General features: G+C 44.7%; 1 protein-coding gene across 1 annotated transcript in view; it reads left to right on the top strand.

The window, feature by feature from the left end:
* The window catches only part of EDEM1 (ER degradation enhancing alpha-mannosidase like protein 1), a 28,443-nt gene extending 12,036 nt beyond the window's left edge, over positions 1-16,407 (top strand). Inside the window, exons 5-12 of the mRNA XM_072785298.1 lie at positions 423-606; positions 2,256-2,430; positions 3,991-4,111; positions 4,616-4,786; positions 6,612-6,685; positions 7,557-7,653; positions 9,722-9,925; positions 12,485-16,407. Of these exons, the coding sequence (XP_072641399.1) occupies positions 423-606; positions 2,256-2,430; positions 3,991-4,111; positions 4,616-4,786; positions 6,612-6,685; positions 7,557-7,653; positions 9,722-9,925; positions 12,485-12,574 (1,116 nt within the window). The 3' untranslated portion in view covers positions 12,575-16,407. The remainder of the gene's footprint in view (positions 1-422; positions 607-2,255; positions 2,431-3,990; positions 4,112-4,615; positions 4,787-6,611; positions 6,686-7,556; positions 7,654-9,721; positions 9,926-12,484) is intronic.
* Positions 16,408-17,367: the final 960 nt, after the last annotated feature.

Below are 17,367 nucleotides of genomic sequence, written 5' to 3'. Positions count from 1 at the left end.
CTTGCTCTTATTCAAACAAGGTTCTGGTGTCCTTATTGTCTTGTTTGTGTCTTTTATTTTATTTTTTTTTAAAGATTTTATTTATTTACTCATGAGAGAGACAGAGAGAGAGGCAGAAACACTGGCAGAGGGAGAAGCAGGCTCCCTGCAGAGCCTGATGTGGGACTCGATCCCGGTACTCCAGGATCATGCCCTGAGCCAAAGGCAGAGACTCAACTGCTGAGCCACCCAGGTGTCCCATTGTTTGTGTCTTTTAAGCATTAACTCCCTTATCTATCTCAGGTGTGACATGGGAGGCAGTGAGCTGAGTCCACTGTAGTAAGTTTGATTCATTTGTTGAATCTAGTGGCTATGACCTGGCCTTCTAGCCCTGAGGGTTCATCACGCCTTGCCACAAATCCTTTGTCTCTTCCTGTCCCCAGGTGAATCTAAAGACAGGTGTTCCTCCTGACAGCAATAATGAGACGTGCACAGCAGGAGCTGGTTCCCTCCTGGTGGAATTTGGGATTCTGAGCCGACTCCTAGGGGACTCTACATTTGAGTGGGTGGCCAGACGTGCTGTGAAAGCCCTTTGGAACCTGCGGAGCAATGATACGGGATTATTAGGTATGATGGCACCTTCTCAGGCCATTGGGACTGTGTACATTTGGTCCCCTTTCCTTTCCTCTTCTCTAGGGCTCTACGTCCTCTCCACTCTTTCTGTCTGTACTGCTGAACTGGACAGTTGACACCTCAGGAAGAATGGCCCTCAGTGTCTTCATGTCTAGTTTCTGTGGGACTTTCTGCTTAGAGTGAGGCTGTAACATTTGATGGGAAAGAATAATGCTTTTGCCATTTGAGGGTTCCCTCTGATTTGAATCCCCTGGCATATTCTACTTGAAAATAATTGTTAATAGAAATGCTATAAAAAGAACTGCCTCTAAGGCAGGTTATATTATTTTAACATAAGGCTCTAAATTAGGAATTTAGTGTTACTGGTAGAGTGGCTTTCCCCTTTAAAAAAAAAAAAACCCTGGGCGTGTGGTAGTAGGTTGAAAGGCCAGATTAACCTATATTAGGTGGGATTTTTTTTTTCCTCTTGAGAATGCTAGTCAAGATATTAAACTATTTTGGAATATTTCAAACCTATACACGCAGGGAGAAAGTAGAATAAATACTGGATCCCTATGTACTCCTCATTTATCTTCACTAATTACTAGTTTTTTGCTATTCAAGATGTTATTTTAAACTGTCTTACACTAAGAAAAAACCTATGGCTCTAGGACAACCTGATTGGTTGTCCTAGAGCCATAGAGTGTCACTGCAAGAGCATTGCTTTTTGAAAGTGTTTTTTTTTTTTTTTTTTTAAGTAATGTCTGTGCCCAGTGTAGGGCTTAAGCTTGTGACCTTGAGATCAAGAGTCCCATGCTCCACTGATTGAGCTGGCTAGGGGCCCCACGAGTGATTTTTGATTATGCCTTAAGTTATTAAACTTATTGACATATTTGTTGTGTTTAATAACAGTAGTGGAAATAAAAAAGTTGCCCAAATTGCTACCCTACCACCAAATGGTTTGCCAGTGTCACCACAAATTGTCACCTTTTAAATTTCCATACACTCTGTCAGTCTGGCATGTGCAAGTGTTTATATACCTTCAACCTATAATATAAATAAGCATTTTTATTCTGTCTTACATTTGGCAGTTCAGGTTTTCTGTGTCGTTACCTTGTTTTCAGAGCTATTGGTTTATTTCTTTTCTCATAGCTATTGTTTTTAAAATCTACATATAGTCCATTAACTCTTCCTGTGTTGGACACTTGGATTATTTCTGTTTTTTCTCCCCCCTCCCATTTTACAGATAATATAAATCATACAATTCATAATTCTTGACGAACAGCACAATACTTTTTCTTAAAAACATTTTTTTTTCACAAAGGATAAGTTCCCAGGAATGGCATTACCAAGTCAAAGGTTTGAACACTCAGTTGGCGTTTGAAATGCATTGTTAATCTGGAAAGGCAAAATGACAACTTTACTTTTCTTGTGTCTTAAGTGTTTTTCCCAGTTTTATCCCAGTATTTAAACACCTTATATTCAGAAAGATTTCCTGGCTCTCTGTGCCCCTGATGAGACTGATACAAACGTGAGGGCTAAGCGTTCTCTTTCTGCCTTCACTTTTTTGCTAAGCACAAGGATGTGGAAGAGCAGTGGGGGCTGGAGTAGGAGGGCACCCTGGCGTGTAACTGGGGCCCGACGGGCTCTCTTTGTTTTTGCAGGCAACGTGGTGAACATTCAGACAGGCCGCTGGGTTGGCAAGCAGAGCGGCTTGGGCGCCGGCCTGGACTCCTTCTATGAATACCTCTTGAAATCTTACATTCTCTTTGGAGAAAAGGAAGACCTAGAAATGTTTAATGCAGCATACCGAAGTATTCAGAACTACCTGAGAAGAGGGTGCGTCTCCTCTCTTGCCCTGTAAAACAAACCCCTGTGGCGTTCTCACCATGATTCCACAGCACTGTTTGGTCTCGGCGTTCATCTTCCCATTTCCTAGTTGTTGATTGGACCTTTGGGGGTGAAGAGCTATATTAGCTATATTAGCCTTCCACTGTGGCATTACAAATTACCCCAGCACTGGGTGGATTACAACAACACACATTATCTCACTCAAGAGAAGGTTCCGGAATCCAAGAGCCGCGGAGTGCCCTGAGTCTCACAGGATTGTTACCAGGCTGTCGGCAGGGGCTATGGCCCTGTCAAGGCTTGGTCAGGGCCAGAGGACCCACTTGTAGGCTCATGCCTCTGCTGGTTGGCAGGTTTCAATCCCTTGCCATGTGGACCTTTTTGTAGGCAGGTTATGGTGGCAGCCTTCCCCCAGAGTGGGTGATCTGAGAGAGGTAGAAAGAGAGACCAAAGGGTGCTGTCATGACCTACTGTTGAAATGACAAACCAGCACTTCTGCCTGGCTCTATAGGTCCCACAGACGAACCCTGACACAGTGTGGAAGGGGGCCGTACAAGTCACACCCTTTGTGACTGCCAGAAGTCAGGGATCTTTGGGGCCATGGTGGAGACTGGCTGTCCCAAGGAGTGACATGTGCCTATGTTTCACTGGGGCTTTAATTGCAGATGGAGCTGTAATACAGGACAATTACTGAGTTGTTTTGTTTTTTTTTACTTTCAAAGACTTGTTTGGATTGGTCTTTATACCTAATGAGAGGAAGGACAGTTACCACATGTCCCCCCTCTGTTGATTAAAACAGCATTATTTGCTACTACTCATGTACAATCAGGGGGGCAGGAGAGGAGTGCCATTCAAAGCTACAGTGGCTTCTACCCCGATGTCACCTTACTTCCTTGGGCCTTTCTTTCTTCATATGCTTTTATTATTAAATGTCCCTTGCAAGTAATAGCTACTGAGTTTCTGCATCTTAGGGTTTTCTTAGACTCATTTCTATGTTAGCTGTTGTAGGAACCCCTTATGTGAGGGCTGTGTTTTAGTAAGAGGCCGTCTGGCCAGGGTTTAGTCATTTTTGCTTTTTAAAGTCCCAAACTAAATTGAGTGATGATCCCTGAGCATCTTGCTTATGCATTCGTTCCTTTGGGCCCCTGGTATAGGACTTTATCAGAGAAGAGACTCTTGTGTGGAGAAGTAACCAGAGGCTTTTCCACTCCAGTCAAATCCAGCAAAGACCCATGCTAGATACCATATTATGTGGCAGTATTCGTAAGCCTGAACGTCCAAGTGTTTTCTGCAAAAAATATGGTGAAATCCCTGATGAGTTACAACGGCTAAATTAAGAACTTTTATTCTATGGTAGATGTTACCTTATGCTAGAGTCTGGTATCAACAGGTAGAGGCAGTTTATCTCCAAAGGTTTAAAGAGTGAGTTAGGAGAAAGCGTTAATGTTGATTCCACTGAAGTTTAACCGCGAGGAGCTGTGGGAGGAGCTGGGCTGGAGCTCTGTCAGTGATCTTTCTTTTCACCTTTGACCACTCTGCTTGGGTCCTTAGTCGGGAAGCCTGTAATGAAGGAGAAGGAGACCCCCCGCTGTATGTCAATGTGAACATGTTCAGTGGGCAGCTGATGAACACTTGGATCGACTCTCTGCAGGCCTTCTTCCCCGGGCTGCAGGTATCTTGTGATCATGTTTACCAAGAAAAAGCTGTCATTGGAAAGCGTTTGTGTTTTTTTTTCTCTTTTCTTTCTCTGAGACCAGAGCATTCTCTGGCTCCTCCGGATTTGGGAGGTTAGTAGCACAATATATGTCCTGATTATTCTGTTTGTGGGATCAGCCCCAGAATATTGAACAGAGCCATACTAAGTAAGTGTAAAACCATGGCTGGAAAGTGTGATTTTTGAATCATCTGTCTCTTAATTTTGTTTGTTCTTTGCTCATAAGAATGGTAAACCTCTTGTCCCATGCAGTTTGCATCAATTTGGAATTGTGAGTCAGTTAGGGAGGGCATCCTTTTTCCTGGGTTGCTCCTTTTGGGTTGATTTTGTCTCCAACCATGTTTTGTCTCCAGTCAGGTCAGATGAGAACCGGGGGGCAGAGGGACAGCCCAGGGCCTTGCCACTATGTCTTGCCGCTCTGAAAAAAGATTCTTAGCCTGGTGACCTGTGTCTTCTCCGTAGGTTCTGATAGGAGATGTGGAAGATGCCATCTGCCTCCATGCTTTTTACTACGCCATCTGGAAACGCTACGGGGCCCTCCCTGAGAGGTATAACTGGCAGCTCCAGGCCCCCGATGTGCTCTTCTACCCGCTGAGACCAGAGCTAGTGGAGTCTACATATCTCCTCTACCAGGTACTAGAGTTTGTTGATCAGTAGTTTGTATTTAAATGTTAGCAGCTGGTTTTTAGCAAACATTGGCTGAGTGGTGTAGAGGTGTGTTGTTTCCTAGTGACTGTGATACGGTTGCCACCTAACCATAGGCTTGTCGGTGTTTAGTGTGATTCATGGTTCCCTGGGACAGAGAAGGTGTCTGCAAGTCTCACACCAAATTGTTGGATCTAATCTTCTCCAAAGCCCATTGTGCCTGTACCATGGGGCTTTTCTCTCCCACCCTGACACATGAAAGAGGACTTAGTACTCAATGTTTTCTAGATCTGTTTGGCCAAAGAACTCTTTTTTGGGATATAGTTCTGTATTCATGTGCTGTGGAACACTGGTCTGTGTAATAATTATTCAGACGAAAGGAATTCTTTTTCTGGGTAAAGGAAATCATCTGGGATTCATCCGAATGCCTATTTTTGTTTAACGCTTAAAAAAACATATAGTGTTCATTTTTCCATGAAATTTAATGCCAGAGAGGTTGTCACTTTAACTGTGAAGTCTCCCCCGCAGCCTAAGGCAGATATTTATACTTCTGGGCCTGCCGTCCGTCTATACACACTGGGAGTGTGCATCCATTCACAAACACAGCAGCTTTCTACAAAGCCTGTCTTCAGTGCACCTCAGGGGACCTGTGACAGATGCCTGCAGGGAGCAAGCCTAGACAAGAAGATACTTATTTTTATGAGTTTTGGTAGTAGGATTAGTACTGGGGTTTGGATTTAGTAAAGATAAAATGAACACTGAATCGTGCCATTTGCTTCTAGAGGAAAAAGGGAAAAATCCTATGAAACTGGTCAAAGTCCTCACGTGTAAAGAGAGACCGTGTGAGTCTTAGATGACCTCTCAGAAGAGGGCAAAGATAGCCTCCGGGCTTTCTTCTCTGAGCTGGGTGTACAGTCAGGTTCCATGTGCTCTGAGGATGCCATGCCTGGTGCTACCGGAGTTCTCTTAAGCTTAGGTCTGTTGCCTTTGGGTTTATACCTCTTCATTTCTGTCACTTCTTCTTTCCTATTTTCAGCTTCTTCTCCCTTTGACTATTTTCTTAGAAGGCAGAGAAACCTGCAGCTTTCTGGCTCCACCCTCGGAGGCCACTCCCTGTGCTCTCCTCCCACACAGACTGCTGCCCTTAGACAGAGTAGTTTGCATATGCTGCTGCAGGTTGGCACTAGGCATGAAATAAAGACGATTCCCAGCTTTTGAACTGGATGTGGTGGACAGGTCTCATTTTCTCAGAAAATTGGTTTCCTAATGAAACCATATAAGAGCATGGAGCAGAGTAAGCGACCCTAGGGACTGAGTTCATCAGGCAATTTGAGAGGAAAGTGTGGGGGCCTCCTGTTTGAGAGTCTTGTTCTTCTCAGCTTTTCCTCTAAAGGCTACACATGGAATGGGGGCTGAGTCCTGTGGCCTTAGGCTTGCATCTTATGTTTCTAGGGAGTTCTGAGGCAAGAAAGAATAGATTTGTTCTCACATATGGTACTCTCAGTGAGGCGTTATTTCATTTCTGATTATGGTGGGGAGCTGGAGAGCCAGAGCGGGGTATTGTTCTATCCCGGGGCGGACTGCCTCTGACCTGGTTAAGGTTAAACACACTGTAGATGGACTTTGATGTGAACCAACAGAACATCTTAGTTCTTGAACATTTATGACCCTTCAAGATCAAGAGAGCTGGGCGCTGTGCCTGCCTTTGGCCAGTGACTCACCTCCTCGGGAGATTCCTGCAGTCACCGTAATGTTTATTGATGGCATGTTTTCCAGGCCCTTGCTGGATCACACTCTCTCATGTTCTCTCTAGGCAACCAAGAATCCCTTCTACCTCCATGTAGGAATGGATATTCTGCAGAGTCTGGAAAAGTACACAAAAGTCAAGTTAGTTTCCTAAGTTCCTTCCTTTTTCTGTTGGCCACTTTTGATTTCTTTTCAGTTGTTCTGGGGAAGTATTCTGTTTTGCACTTTAATTTATAGAACAGGTCATTAATGTTTATTCTTTAGGGAATTTGCTTATTTTTTGCATAGCAGGACAGGTCCATTATGTGGGAATTACTTTTAATTTTTTTTCACTTTTTTTTTTTCTGTAAGATTCTAGTAGACTATGTATATTCTTTTTAAGTAACTTATTTTCCCTAGTTTTACAAATAATACATGTACTAAAAATTTAGAGATTACAGAAAATATGGAGGTGTAGACTATTATCACCATAATCTCCATGTTCAGATAACCACAATCAGCATTTAAGTTTATATACTTACAATCATTTTCATATATTTGTATGTATAATGTGTGTATGTATGTATATATTAAAAAAGAACTGTATTTCAATTTTGGGACCTGCTTTTTTTCAACTTAGCAGCATATCTTAATTATTTTATTACAAAATAGTATTTTAGACTACCCATTAAGTCAGTTCTACAGATACTGGGACAAAAAATTTCAATCAGTTCTAAATTTGTTGCCAGTCCTTTTCTTGGTGTCATGTTAACTCTTGGCAGATACCCTCCACCACCTCCACCTTCTTTCCCTCCACAACTAACCTGATGATTTTGCAGCCAAACCACTTTTTAATGAATTTGCAAATAGTCTAGGCTGTAGAAGGATAGCTCTTAAATCTAACCTAATTTGTTTTTCATATGGTATTTGATAATTTGGTTGATTTTTCTGTTAATAGTCTATTTCTGCTTCTTAAATTAATAAGCAAGCAGGAAGGAGCAGAGGTAGGACTAATAGGGCAATTGTTTTGCAGGTGTGGGTATGCTACATTGCATCATGTCATAGACAAATCCAAAGAGGACCGGATGGAGAGCTTCTTTCTCAGTGAGACCTGTAAATACTTGTATCTGGTAAGTGTGTTAGAAGGTTAACCCCAAAAATGTTTATTACTGCTTGGAGCATGCATTATTTGATCTTCCATCTAGCATATATTCGCTGGGCACTTCTCCGTGCTGGACATGTGCTGGCCCAGGGACACAGTACTATCAAAACAAAAGCATATTGCTGTCATCCGCTATGGTTTCTAACCTCATGGGGGAAGTGTCGTCAAGTAAACAAACAAATGAACTTTCGATTGATCACGACCAACCGATAAGCCATGGTCACGGTTAATAGAGGACCCGCCCACCTGAGTGGTGGCAATCAGGGAAGGCTTCTTTGAGAAAGCGGCAGTATCTACAGCTTTTAAGTCTTTTGATGTGTGTGAGTGTGGCTAAGACCCCAGCCTGGTTGGCTCTCTGTCCAGGCCCACATTTCTCGTGTATAGAAAGAGACAGAGTCACAGGACCTGAAGGAAACCTTTAAGGTCATTTGTCAGCATTCATTTTTTTTCCGTAATGGGAGCTGCTATCTGCACGGAGAGGTCAGGTGACTTGCCTGGGTTTTTGGGGTGATTGCATGGCAGAGCTAAGGCTTCACTCCCAGTGCTGACTTCTGCAGTGCTCTTGCCTCTTTCCTTTTTTTTTATTTTTTTTATTTTTTTTATTTTTTTTATTTTTTTTATTTTTTTTATTTTTTTTTCTTGCCTCTTTCCTACTCTGCAGCATGCACACATGGTATGAGTGGCATGTGCATGTGGCTACTCTACTACCTTCTCTACTGCTGTACTTAAGGATACTTCCTCAAGGCACAGAGGGTCAGAAACAGTGTGGAGGCTGAGATTCTAAGGTAAATGAGCTGTAGTGACAGGCCGTGTTATTGAGGTCTCTGGTTCCCAGGCCCAGGAGCCAGCTGGATCAGAAACACCCTAGGCCCTTGTTAAAGTTACAGCCCTGTTGAATCAGAATCTTCAGGAGTAGGCTCAAGAATCTGTAATTTTGACAATGGCTTGTGGTTTGGTACAAAGCCACGGTTTGGAATTACCAGTCTAATCTGGTGTGGCTTTTCAGGGGACACTGCGCAGGAGGTGTGCCCACGGGAAGATGGCCACCCTGCCGTCCCATCCCTGTGGGGGCCTAGGTTTCTCCATCAGTGCCTGCGTCAGGGCCAGGTGGGCCACTGCAGGCTGATAGAAGCCCTGCGTGCGTCCCCGTTCTGCAGCCCTCAATGCCTGGAGTGTTCACAGGGCAAGTTCTAGAGCAAATGATGGAGACTCCTTAGGCTGTTCTAGAAGGAAGAACATAGGCTCTGGGGTGAAAAAACCTAGGCCTACCCTATTCTTCTCCTGTGAGCTGTGGAAATGGACAAGTTGTGCTGAGCCTCTTTTTTCCTCATCTGCCAAATGCTTCAGGGGACTGTAAGGTTTCTTCCATCACTGACATTTCCGTTCTAAATGTTTGCTCATTTAACACTTACCTGACACCTGCCTTCTCCACCCACTGACCTGTATTCAGTTAGGTGTTCTTTCTGGATGCTCCTGTCACACGCCTACTGTTGAAGGAAGGCACTGCCCTGTGTGCCTCTGTCCTCACAGCCTGGCCTGTGTTCTGACGGGAATCAATGGGATGGTGGCACAGGTGTCTTGCTCTACCAGGCCCTGGGATGTGGTGAAAGATAAAGTGTATGCTTCTTCCCTTCCAGCATTTTCCAGTTCAGGGCCTACGTGTGTGTGTGAGTTGGAGGTAGTTCTAGAATTCTAGTGCCAGAACTCTCAGGGGAGCATATGGGTGGGGGTCATCCAGAGAGCAAGTTTGGGTCTCAGTCCTGGGATTTCTGAATCTTTAGGTTTGAGCAGGGTGGGATGGGATGGGGGAAATTCAGGCATTTGAGTTTAAACAAAACTGGCGATTCTGCTTTGCAGCCACAGTTGGGAATCACCTTTTTACCCATTTGTCCCTGAAAAGCCTGAGGACCCAGTAAATTCTACTCCCTGAGTGGTCTGGGACATACTCGTCTGAATTTGTTACAAATGTGCTACAATTATCAGTTGTATCTTTTTTTTTTCTTTTCTTTTTTTTTTTTTCTTTCCTTTCTTACCAGCTATTTGATGAGGAGAATCCAGTCCACAAATCTGGAACCAAATACATGTTTACAACCGAGGGACACATTGTATCTGTGGACAAACATCTTCGGGAATCTCCTTGGAAGGAATTCTTTTCTGAAGAGGGAGGGCAGGACCCAGAGGGGAAGTCTGTGCACGGGCCTAAATCACCCGAGATAAAAGTCATCAACTCCAGCTCCAATGTAAGTTGCTTTCTCCAGGGGGAGGCTTGGCTTGCCTGTGGAGGAGGAGAAAATAATACAGACTTGTCATCCAAAGTCCCTGAGAGAAAAATTGGTGGCCTACTCAGACTGGGTCAATTGGAGGGGAGTTTCCCAAAAGGCCATTGACGTGGATCTCGTCAGGATGTGGAGACCCCTGGGGGCAGCACCACTTCTCTCCTAGCTGTAGGGGCTGCAGGGGCTCCAGGGGCTCATGGTCATGGGAACCTGGATGGGGAGAGGTGTGCAGAGCAAGGGGGTCTCCCAGCGAAGTCTTGTTCTTAGCTGGCTTCAGTGACCTTGTGGGAAAGAGCCAGCAGAGTAAGCCCTTGACCATCTTCCCTTCTCATCTACTGGAGCTTCTCATTGGCAATGCTCACCAGAAGGCAGAGACCACAGGGACCTTTTGGTTTAATCTGTCAAATTGGCCTTGGGGGCCAGAGCAGGATGGGAAGGGCGGAGAGCAGAGCTGGAAGGACAAATGGAGGAGGCCCAGCCAAATCACCCACCAGCAGGAGAGGGGGAAAAAAGCATTCATCAGTCATTGTGACTTTTAATGAAATGCTTTTTGAAGTGCAGAAGAAACTCGGTTTCATTTAAAGCAGGGTTTCACTGAGCATGCTTCGATCGTCCTGATGAACACAGGAAAGATTTGGAAACAAGTCCTGGAGTTTGTGGTAGGAGTCCGAGATAGTTGTATTGATCAGAGTCAAATAGGATGGTTTGAAAGTGAGGATGGGGAAGGAGACCCTGCATCAGTTGAAAGTCAAACCGTGTTATGCCACCTCTCTGCTCAGAAAAAGCTATGCTGTCAAGATTTCTCCATCTTCTTCTAAACTGCCCTGGTTAGTGGACACCCCGCCCTCCCAGGCTGTGCTTCTGTACTTGGCCTTCAGCATCCCATTGAAGGGCCATGAGCTATTATTGATGGACCAGAGCAGAGCAAACTCCCCCAAATCGCCATAAGGCCCTGCAGTGTAGACCAGGTGAACACAGCCTAAGTGGGAAGGAAATGGAAGGAGGAGAGCTGGGGGAGAGGAATAGTAACAGTTAACATTTGTGTATAATACCTACCAAAGCCCAGGCCCCGGCATCCAACCGGTCGTGCATGTTAACCTCTCACAGCAGCCCCATGAGGGTAGGTGCCTCTGGGCTCCTCATTTCACATGTGGAGAAAGGGAGGCACAGAGAGGATCCTGGCTCTTGTTGGAACCAGCAGGTGGCCGGGAAGGAGACACTCATCTTAGACCTGATCCTGTGCCTGGCTCTTGCTATGTCGGCCCGTCCCAGGGGTTCCGTTAGGCTCATGGCCTAGTGGGGAGACCCACTCCTCCTTGGGTGTTTGTTGGTAAGGCACTGTGTGAAGTGCTGTTGCAGCACACGGGAGGGAGGAGTTAATCTGCCAGGGAAAATACAGAGGGTTTCTTGGCGGAGGTTGCTTTTCTGAATATCCTTGAAGGATGAGGAGGAGCTTCCCAGGAAGTGCTGTTCAGGCAGCAGGAATGGCACCTACAAATGCACAGCTGGGGAGAGTTTGGGGCCAACTGAAGGACCTGTTTGTTGGCCTTGATCTTACAAGGCTGAGGAACAGGGCACAGAGGTAGTTCAGAGGGGTGGGAATGTGTTTCTTTGGGGGCAAGTGTGTAATGAATGTATGTGGAAACTGCAGATAAATGTGTTTGGTTCTCAAACTTGCATCTCCTTTGCAGGGGGGAAAGGGCTTTTACTTTAAGAAAAACAAAACAAAAAAAACTCTGTCAGGCATTTAGGATTTTAGCTGTGGATGAAAAGAGCCATAAACTCAGAAAAACCACAGGACAGTTGACCCTTGACCATTGCAGATCTGAACTGCACATCAGTGTTTCTTGACAAAATATAGTACCATCCTGGAAATGTATTTTTTTTTCCTTAGGATTTTCTTAATAACATTTTTTTTTTTCTCTAAGTTACTTTATTGTAAGAATAGACTACATACAGCATACAAAATACATGTTAATCAGCTGTTGATGTTATCAGGAAGGCTTCCAGTCAACAGTAGGCCATCAGTAGTTTTTAGGGAGTCAGAAGTTTTCTGTGGGTTTTTGACCACACTGGGGGGCAGTGCCCCAATCCCTGTGTTGTTTGAAGGCCAGTTGTATCTTCATATAGCTAGAGTATTTTCTAAAATTCTGGATGGATTAAGTTAAGGACCCAAGGGACAGATGTTTTTTAGCCTCCCTAGGTCTCTACTTCTTCACCTCTGAATTGCAGATATTAAATTTTTTAAATTTTGTGATGGGCTGTCCACTAGGGATGGTTTGCTCCTCAAAGAGCATTGAGCAATGTCTGGAGACGATCTTGGTTGTCACGATTAGGGGAGTAAGGGTGAGGGGGCATCTAGCGGGAGAGACCAGAGATGCTGCTAACCATACTGCAGCACACAGGATGGCCCCAGATGTCACCAGGGCCCAGGTTGAGAAATCCTACTTTATTCCCTGAGCAATTAATACCTGGATTTTTAATTTAAAGTTTACATTTTTCCTCTTTCTTTTTTCTTTCTAGTGCAATCGTGTTCCTGACGAGAGGAGATACTCCCTGCCCTTAAAGAGCATCTATATGCGGCAGATTGACCAGATGGTTGGCTTGATTTGATCTACTCTCCTCTGTGTGGCCTCATCTGATACGGGATGTAAACAGCTGAACCCGCGCCGTGCAGAGATCCAGTCTGAGACAGAAGAGGATGGAAGTCTGGCCATCTGCAATGATGTAGGAATTTCTGTCCCACTCCTCACACACACCTAACAGAATCTTGCATATATTAGTGTTTCTTTTCTGTTCAATAAAATGCTCTGTTTTTCTTAAGGATATAATTTAAAGTAAGAAGGTACATAGAGATTGGCTTCTTATGACATGCTGGTTTTATAAGCACAGTGTGGATGAGGCATCTTTGAGTGGATCTTCATAGCTTCACACTTTGGAATCCAACCAGTGTGTTCCTGTCTCCGGCACTTGCTGTGACTGCAGTATTGCTACCTCTCTGTTAGAGGACTGTGAACGAAATTTCTGTGCGAAGGGCCTGAGGTTCATCCCTATTTATTGCATTTTGTTTTCCTTTCTCTCTCTCATTAAACAATTGGCTCTCCCTCACTGACGGTTTTGGATCACACGGGGGAATATCATTCAGTTATTCATTTGCACCGCAGGTATCTTCACAGTGTTACAAGTTAATTGCTTATGAATAGCTTTTATCTGAATTTCAAAAGGCAGTGTCTTAAGTTGTCACACAGCTAGGTCTTTTGGACGCTGTATTACATTTATTTTGAACTTACCTGAGGAACTCTCATAGTTCCAGAACCAGGTGCCTTTTAGAGAGAGAAAAATACCTAAGAATGTCTGAGCTTCCATCTATTTCATATTTACTAACCAAGGATTCTCAATTCTGACCGGATTTGGGTTAGAATTTTATTTTGTTTTTGTTTTCTGTGTCTTGTGCCAATTAATTAAGTCAGGGAGAAAGAAATGATCAGATGACTCTCTGGCATCCCTGAGCCGTTTCTCTGTGTAATACAGGCTTTAGATTAGTGCCTTATATGATTTTGGTAGGGGCTGCTGAATGTCACAGCTGCTGCTGGGTTTTAGCAGGCATGTTTCATATTGTCACATGGTGGGACCACAGTGAAAAAGGGGAAGGGATGAGTGTTAGTAAGGCTCTGGAAAATTCTTGGCCAGTCCTTGCCTTCCAGCCTGATATTTTAAGGAAACCTGCATTAGGAGGAAGTTGTGCTAGAATGGCTTCTTTCTAAGAACAGAAGTGTCTCTCTTTGAACTTAGGCTGAATGTTCATACAGAGCAGAGGTGGATTTGAACCCTCAGCCTGGCTTCTGTGTAACATCTGAGGTTGAAATGAATCCTGGTACAAAAGGTAGAAGTCTCTTAAGAACCTCCAGCCATACCTGTCCTGTTGCTCACCTGTCTCTGCTTGCCCACTTCAAATGATTTCCTGTTCATTTTTTAAAACCAGAAGTGTGGTCTGAGCCATTGCATACCAATCAAAGGGAGAAGTTTTATTCCTTCTTGAAAATTTCAGTGTTACTGTTTTTTGGTTTTTGTTTTCTTTTTTAATAGATACAGAATTCAGTTTTTGGTGATTTTTATTTTATCTTTTTAATTTTTTTTCTTGGTGATTTTTAAAAAAGGGATTTTCAGTAATAAATGTATCACCTCTGTCATTTAAATATTTACTATGCAAATTGTAAAGTAAAATCAGATGCTTCTGTTTTACCTTTTTTCTTTATTTCAGAAGCATTCTCTTTATCAACCTTGTCTCATCTACTGAATAGAACATTTTGAGAATACTCTATATTTTAAGTGTTTTCATTGACTTGGTAAAATAAAAATGCCTCATTTTACTTATGCCATGTGCATACAGGCACGAGTGTCCCCATAGCTTCTGTCCAGGCACACTGAGGTGGGACCATGAACGTCCCATTTGGGAGGATGGGGCACGTCAGGGAAGAAAGTGGGCCCTCCGTATCCGTTTTCTCTCTTGTGGTTCTGCTGGATTCTGTCTCCAGCTTCTGTGACATCGATATGTAGCATTCCAACACTACCCTCTCATCCGGGCCCGTAACCTGTCACCTGCTCTGGCATTCCATCCCCCTCATGCTCAGACCAGGGACCTGTGCCTCAGCACCACTGCCATAAGCCAGGGGCCACAGGCTGGCAGGAGATGTGTTCTGTATGAGTCTCAAGCCCCCTTGACTTCTGGGCTCTGACCTGTACCAGGTGGTGAGCCTGAGGGTGAGGGCCTTACTGCAGACCAGTCCTGCTGGTTGAGCTTCTGGGCTACCTGGTCGAAAGTTTGATGTTACCTAGCCCATTATCTATGGGACTAGAGGCCCAGTATTGTCTAGTGCCAGTCGTGAAAGGAAGGTTCTCTGAGCCAAGGTCAAAGCTTACTTGTGTTCTTTTTGGAAATCAGAGTGTCAACACCTGTGCTGTATCTTGCAGGACAGTTGCTGTTTCTTCTCTTCTGTGTTGCAGGATGTCAGGTAGGGAAGGGCCAAGGAGGGGAGTGTCTTGTGCCAGGACTGCCCTGATCCCTGAACAGATGTCATCCTTTGGAACAGCTGTGAGCCTGCCCCCTCCTCCAGTTCCCTGTGTAGCAAGTGTCTAGAGTCTGCTTTGGTCAACACGGGGGAAAATAGTTTTGCAAAACTGTCGTAGAAAGCTGCCCTGCAGTTAGGCTTGGCAGAGTCTGGATCTCCCACCACAGTTCTCAGTCAGCACAGGGCAGGCACTGCTACTTTGGGTGATGTGACCAAGGAAGTCCATTTCTGGAACAGTAGGTGACAAAGGAAGTGTTGGCTGGCTTCCGGATGTGCTGGCCTTGGTGAAGAACCAGCTTCCAATTTTCACATCTTTCTACAGTTTGTTCCAGCTCTTCTACCCAAACTCGGTCTGTGCCTCCAAATCCCTGGTCCCAGGCTATCCCGGATTCGAGGGGCACGTGCCATCACTGAAGTCATTGTGTGTCTATGCACGAGGGCTGTGTCTATGTAGGTGAATTGTAGAGGAGGCTCTGTATGCGATCTGAGGGCCTGAACGTGGTTCCCCCTACCTCCCTCCCCCTCTCTCCCCTCATTTCCCCTCCCCTCCCCCAGCAAAGAAAAATACCCTCTTAGCTATTTTCTTAGCTCAGTTTACCGAATGATTGCAAACTGTAATCCTTTGCTTTGAATCTTGTGGACTGAACGTCAGACATCCTTTTCTTCTCTCTGGAGGGCTCCAGAGGTCTTTCTCTATTGACACTTTGAAATTGAATGCTGGTGAAATGGTAGGGCTGAATGATGGCTCTAACCAGAGTACCTGAGCAGGGACTTTTGAAGAAAATCTTCTTCTTTCCTTTTCCATTCCCAGACATCCAGCTCCTTCTCTAGTGCCTCTTCCCTGCAGGGCAGGGACCCTTGTGAAAGAGGGAAGGTGGGCTGGCTGGGCTGCGCGTCCCTAGGTGTTGCAGGGCTCAGGGTTCTGTTCCTGCTGGAGTTTGGATGTGAATCCGGGAAAATGTACCTGTGGACCTTCCTGATTCATTACCCCCTTTCCCTCTTTCTGAGAGGCAGAGAAATAATATTTTTAAAAGGTATTTTGTTTTAGTTTTAAATGGCAAAACACAAGCTGCATTTTTATTTATTATGCACAAAAAAGGTAAATCTGTTTTTACAAAAAAATCTGGAGTTGGAAACTCTGGGAAAACCTATTGAAATATACACATGCTTCTCTCTCTGTAATGTGCAATATGCTTTGCAACTATAGATGATATTTTATGTTTAATCTGTAAATAAGAAGTGTATTTAAATTAAGAGGGAGCTTTTTGTAAAAGGACCAAATGTTCTTTTATAAATGTACTAAGAAATATCTTGTTCTTTGAAATTTATTAGGATTTTTATGAGTAATTTTTATTAAAAGATTCTTTTTTTTTTGAATTGTCATTTTGTTTCTCATTTATATACTCACACATGTACATTACACACAGGACAAACTATAAAACTAGACAAATAAAAACATTGTGTTGTTTTTTTTTCCACAGCTGAGCCCTGAGTAGTACCGTTCCATGTCTGTCTGTCACACCTTCTATTGAACTGTCCTTGCCATGTGGTTTAGTCCTGTCCCCCACACCCTCTCCCCTCTGCATTAGCCTCCTTTCTCTCAGGCACTGACTCATTCGCAATTCTTGTTGCCATTTATCTGAATCTCTCTAGGTTCTGGAACCAGTTCTCTGGTATCTTAAGCAAGGCGATTCATTTCTCCTAACCTCACAGGCTAAGCCGCACATGCAGTCAGCTTGGGGTGCGCTGGTGTGGGGGAGGCCTGAGGCGGGAGGGTTTCAGCGAGATGGCCTCCATCCCTACTGCTACCATCTCTCTGCTGACCCTGAGATGGGGTCTGGAAGGAGATCGCTGATTCTGCCCCTGAGACCCCTTGATGGGGCTTTTGAAAAACTGTGAGTTGCAACAAGGAGAGAGAGAGAGCCCTGAGATCGGAAGTACCTTGCCGGTAGTAAAGCACACTGGCTTGGGACACCTGGGTGGGTTAGTTGGTAAAGGGTCTGACCCTTGATCTCAGCTCAGGTCTTGATCACAGGGTTGTGAGTTAAAGTCCCCCACTGGGCTCCACGCTGGGTGTGGAGCTACTTTAAAAAAAGTACACTGCCCCTTTGTAAGGGTTGGTGGTGGTTGTTTCTATGAAGTCTTGTGGGTTTGTAACCCTCTTGACAAGGCTGGGTGGGGCCCTTATGCCCAGGGGGCACCTGAAGAGCCTTGGTATTGGGAGCACCCATGCCCTTGATCAGTGGTGGTGAGAGTCCTGGAGCATCCTGTCCAGATGTTGCAGGGGAGCGCCAGGGCTGAGAGTGGGACTCTGGACCCACACTGTTTGAGGTACAT

Source organism: Canis lupus, chromosome 19, assembly GCF_048164855.1.
Source record: "Canis lupus baileyi chromosome 19, mCanLup2.hap1, whole genome shotgun sequence".
NCBI classification, from domain to species: domain Eukaryota; kingdom Metazoa; phylum Chordata; class Mammalia; order Carnivora; family Canidae; genus Canis; species Canis lupus.
This window is presented reverse-complemented; position numbering and strand designations above follow the sequence as displayed.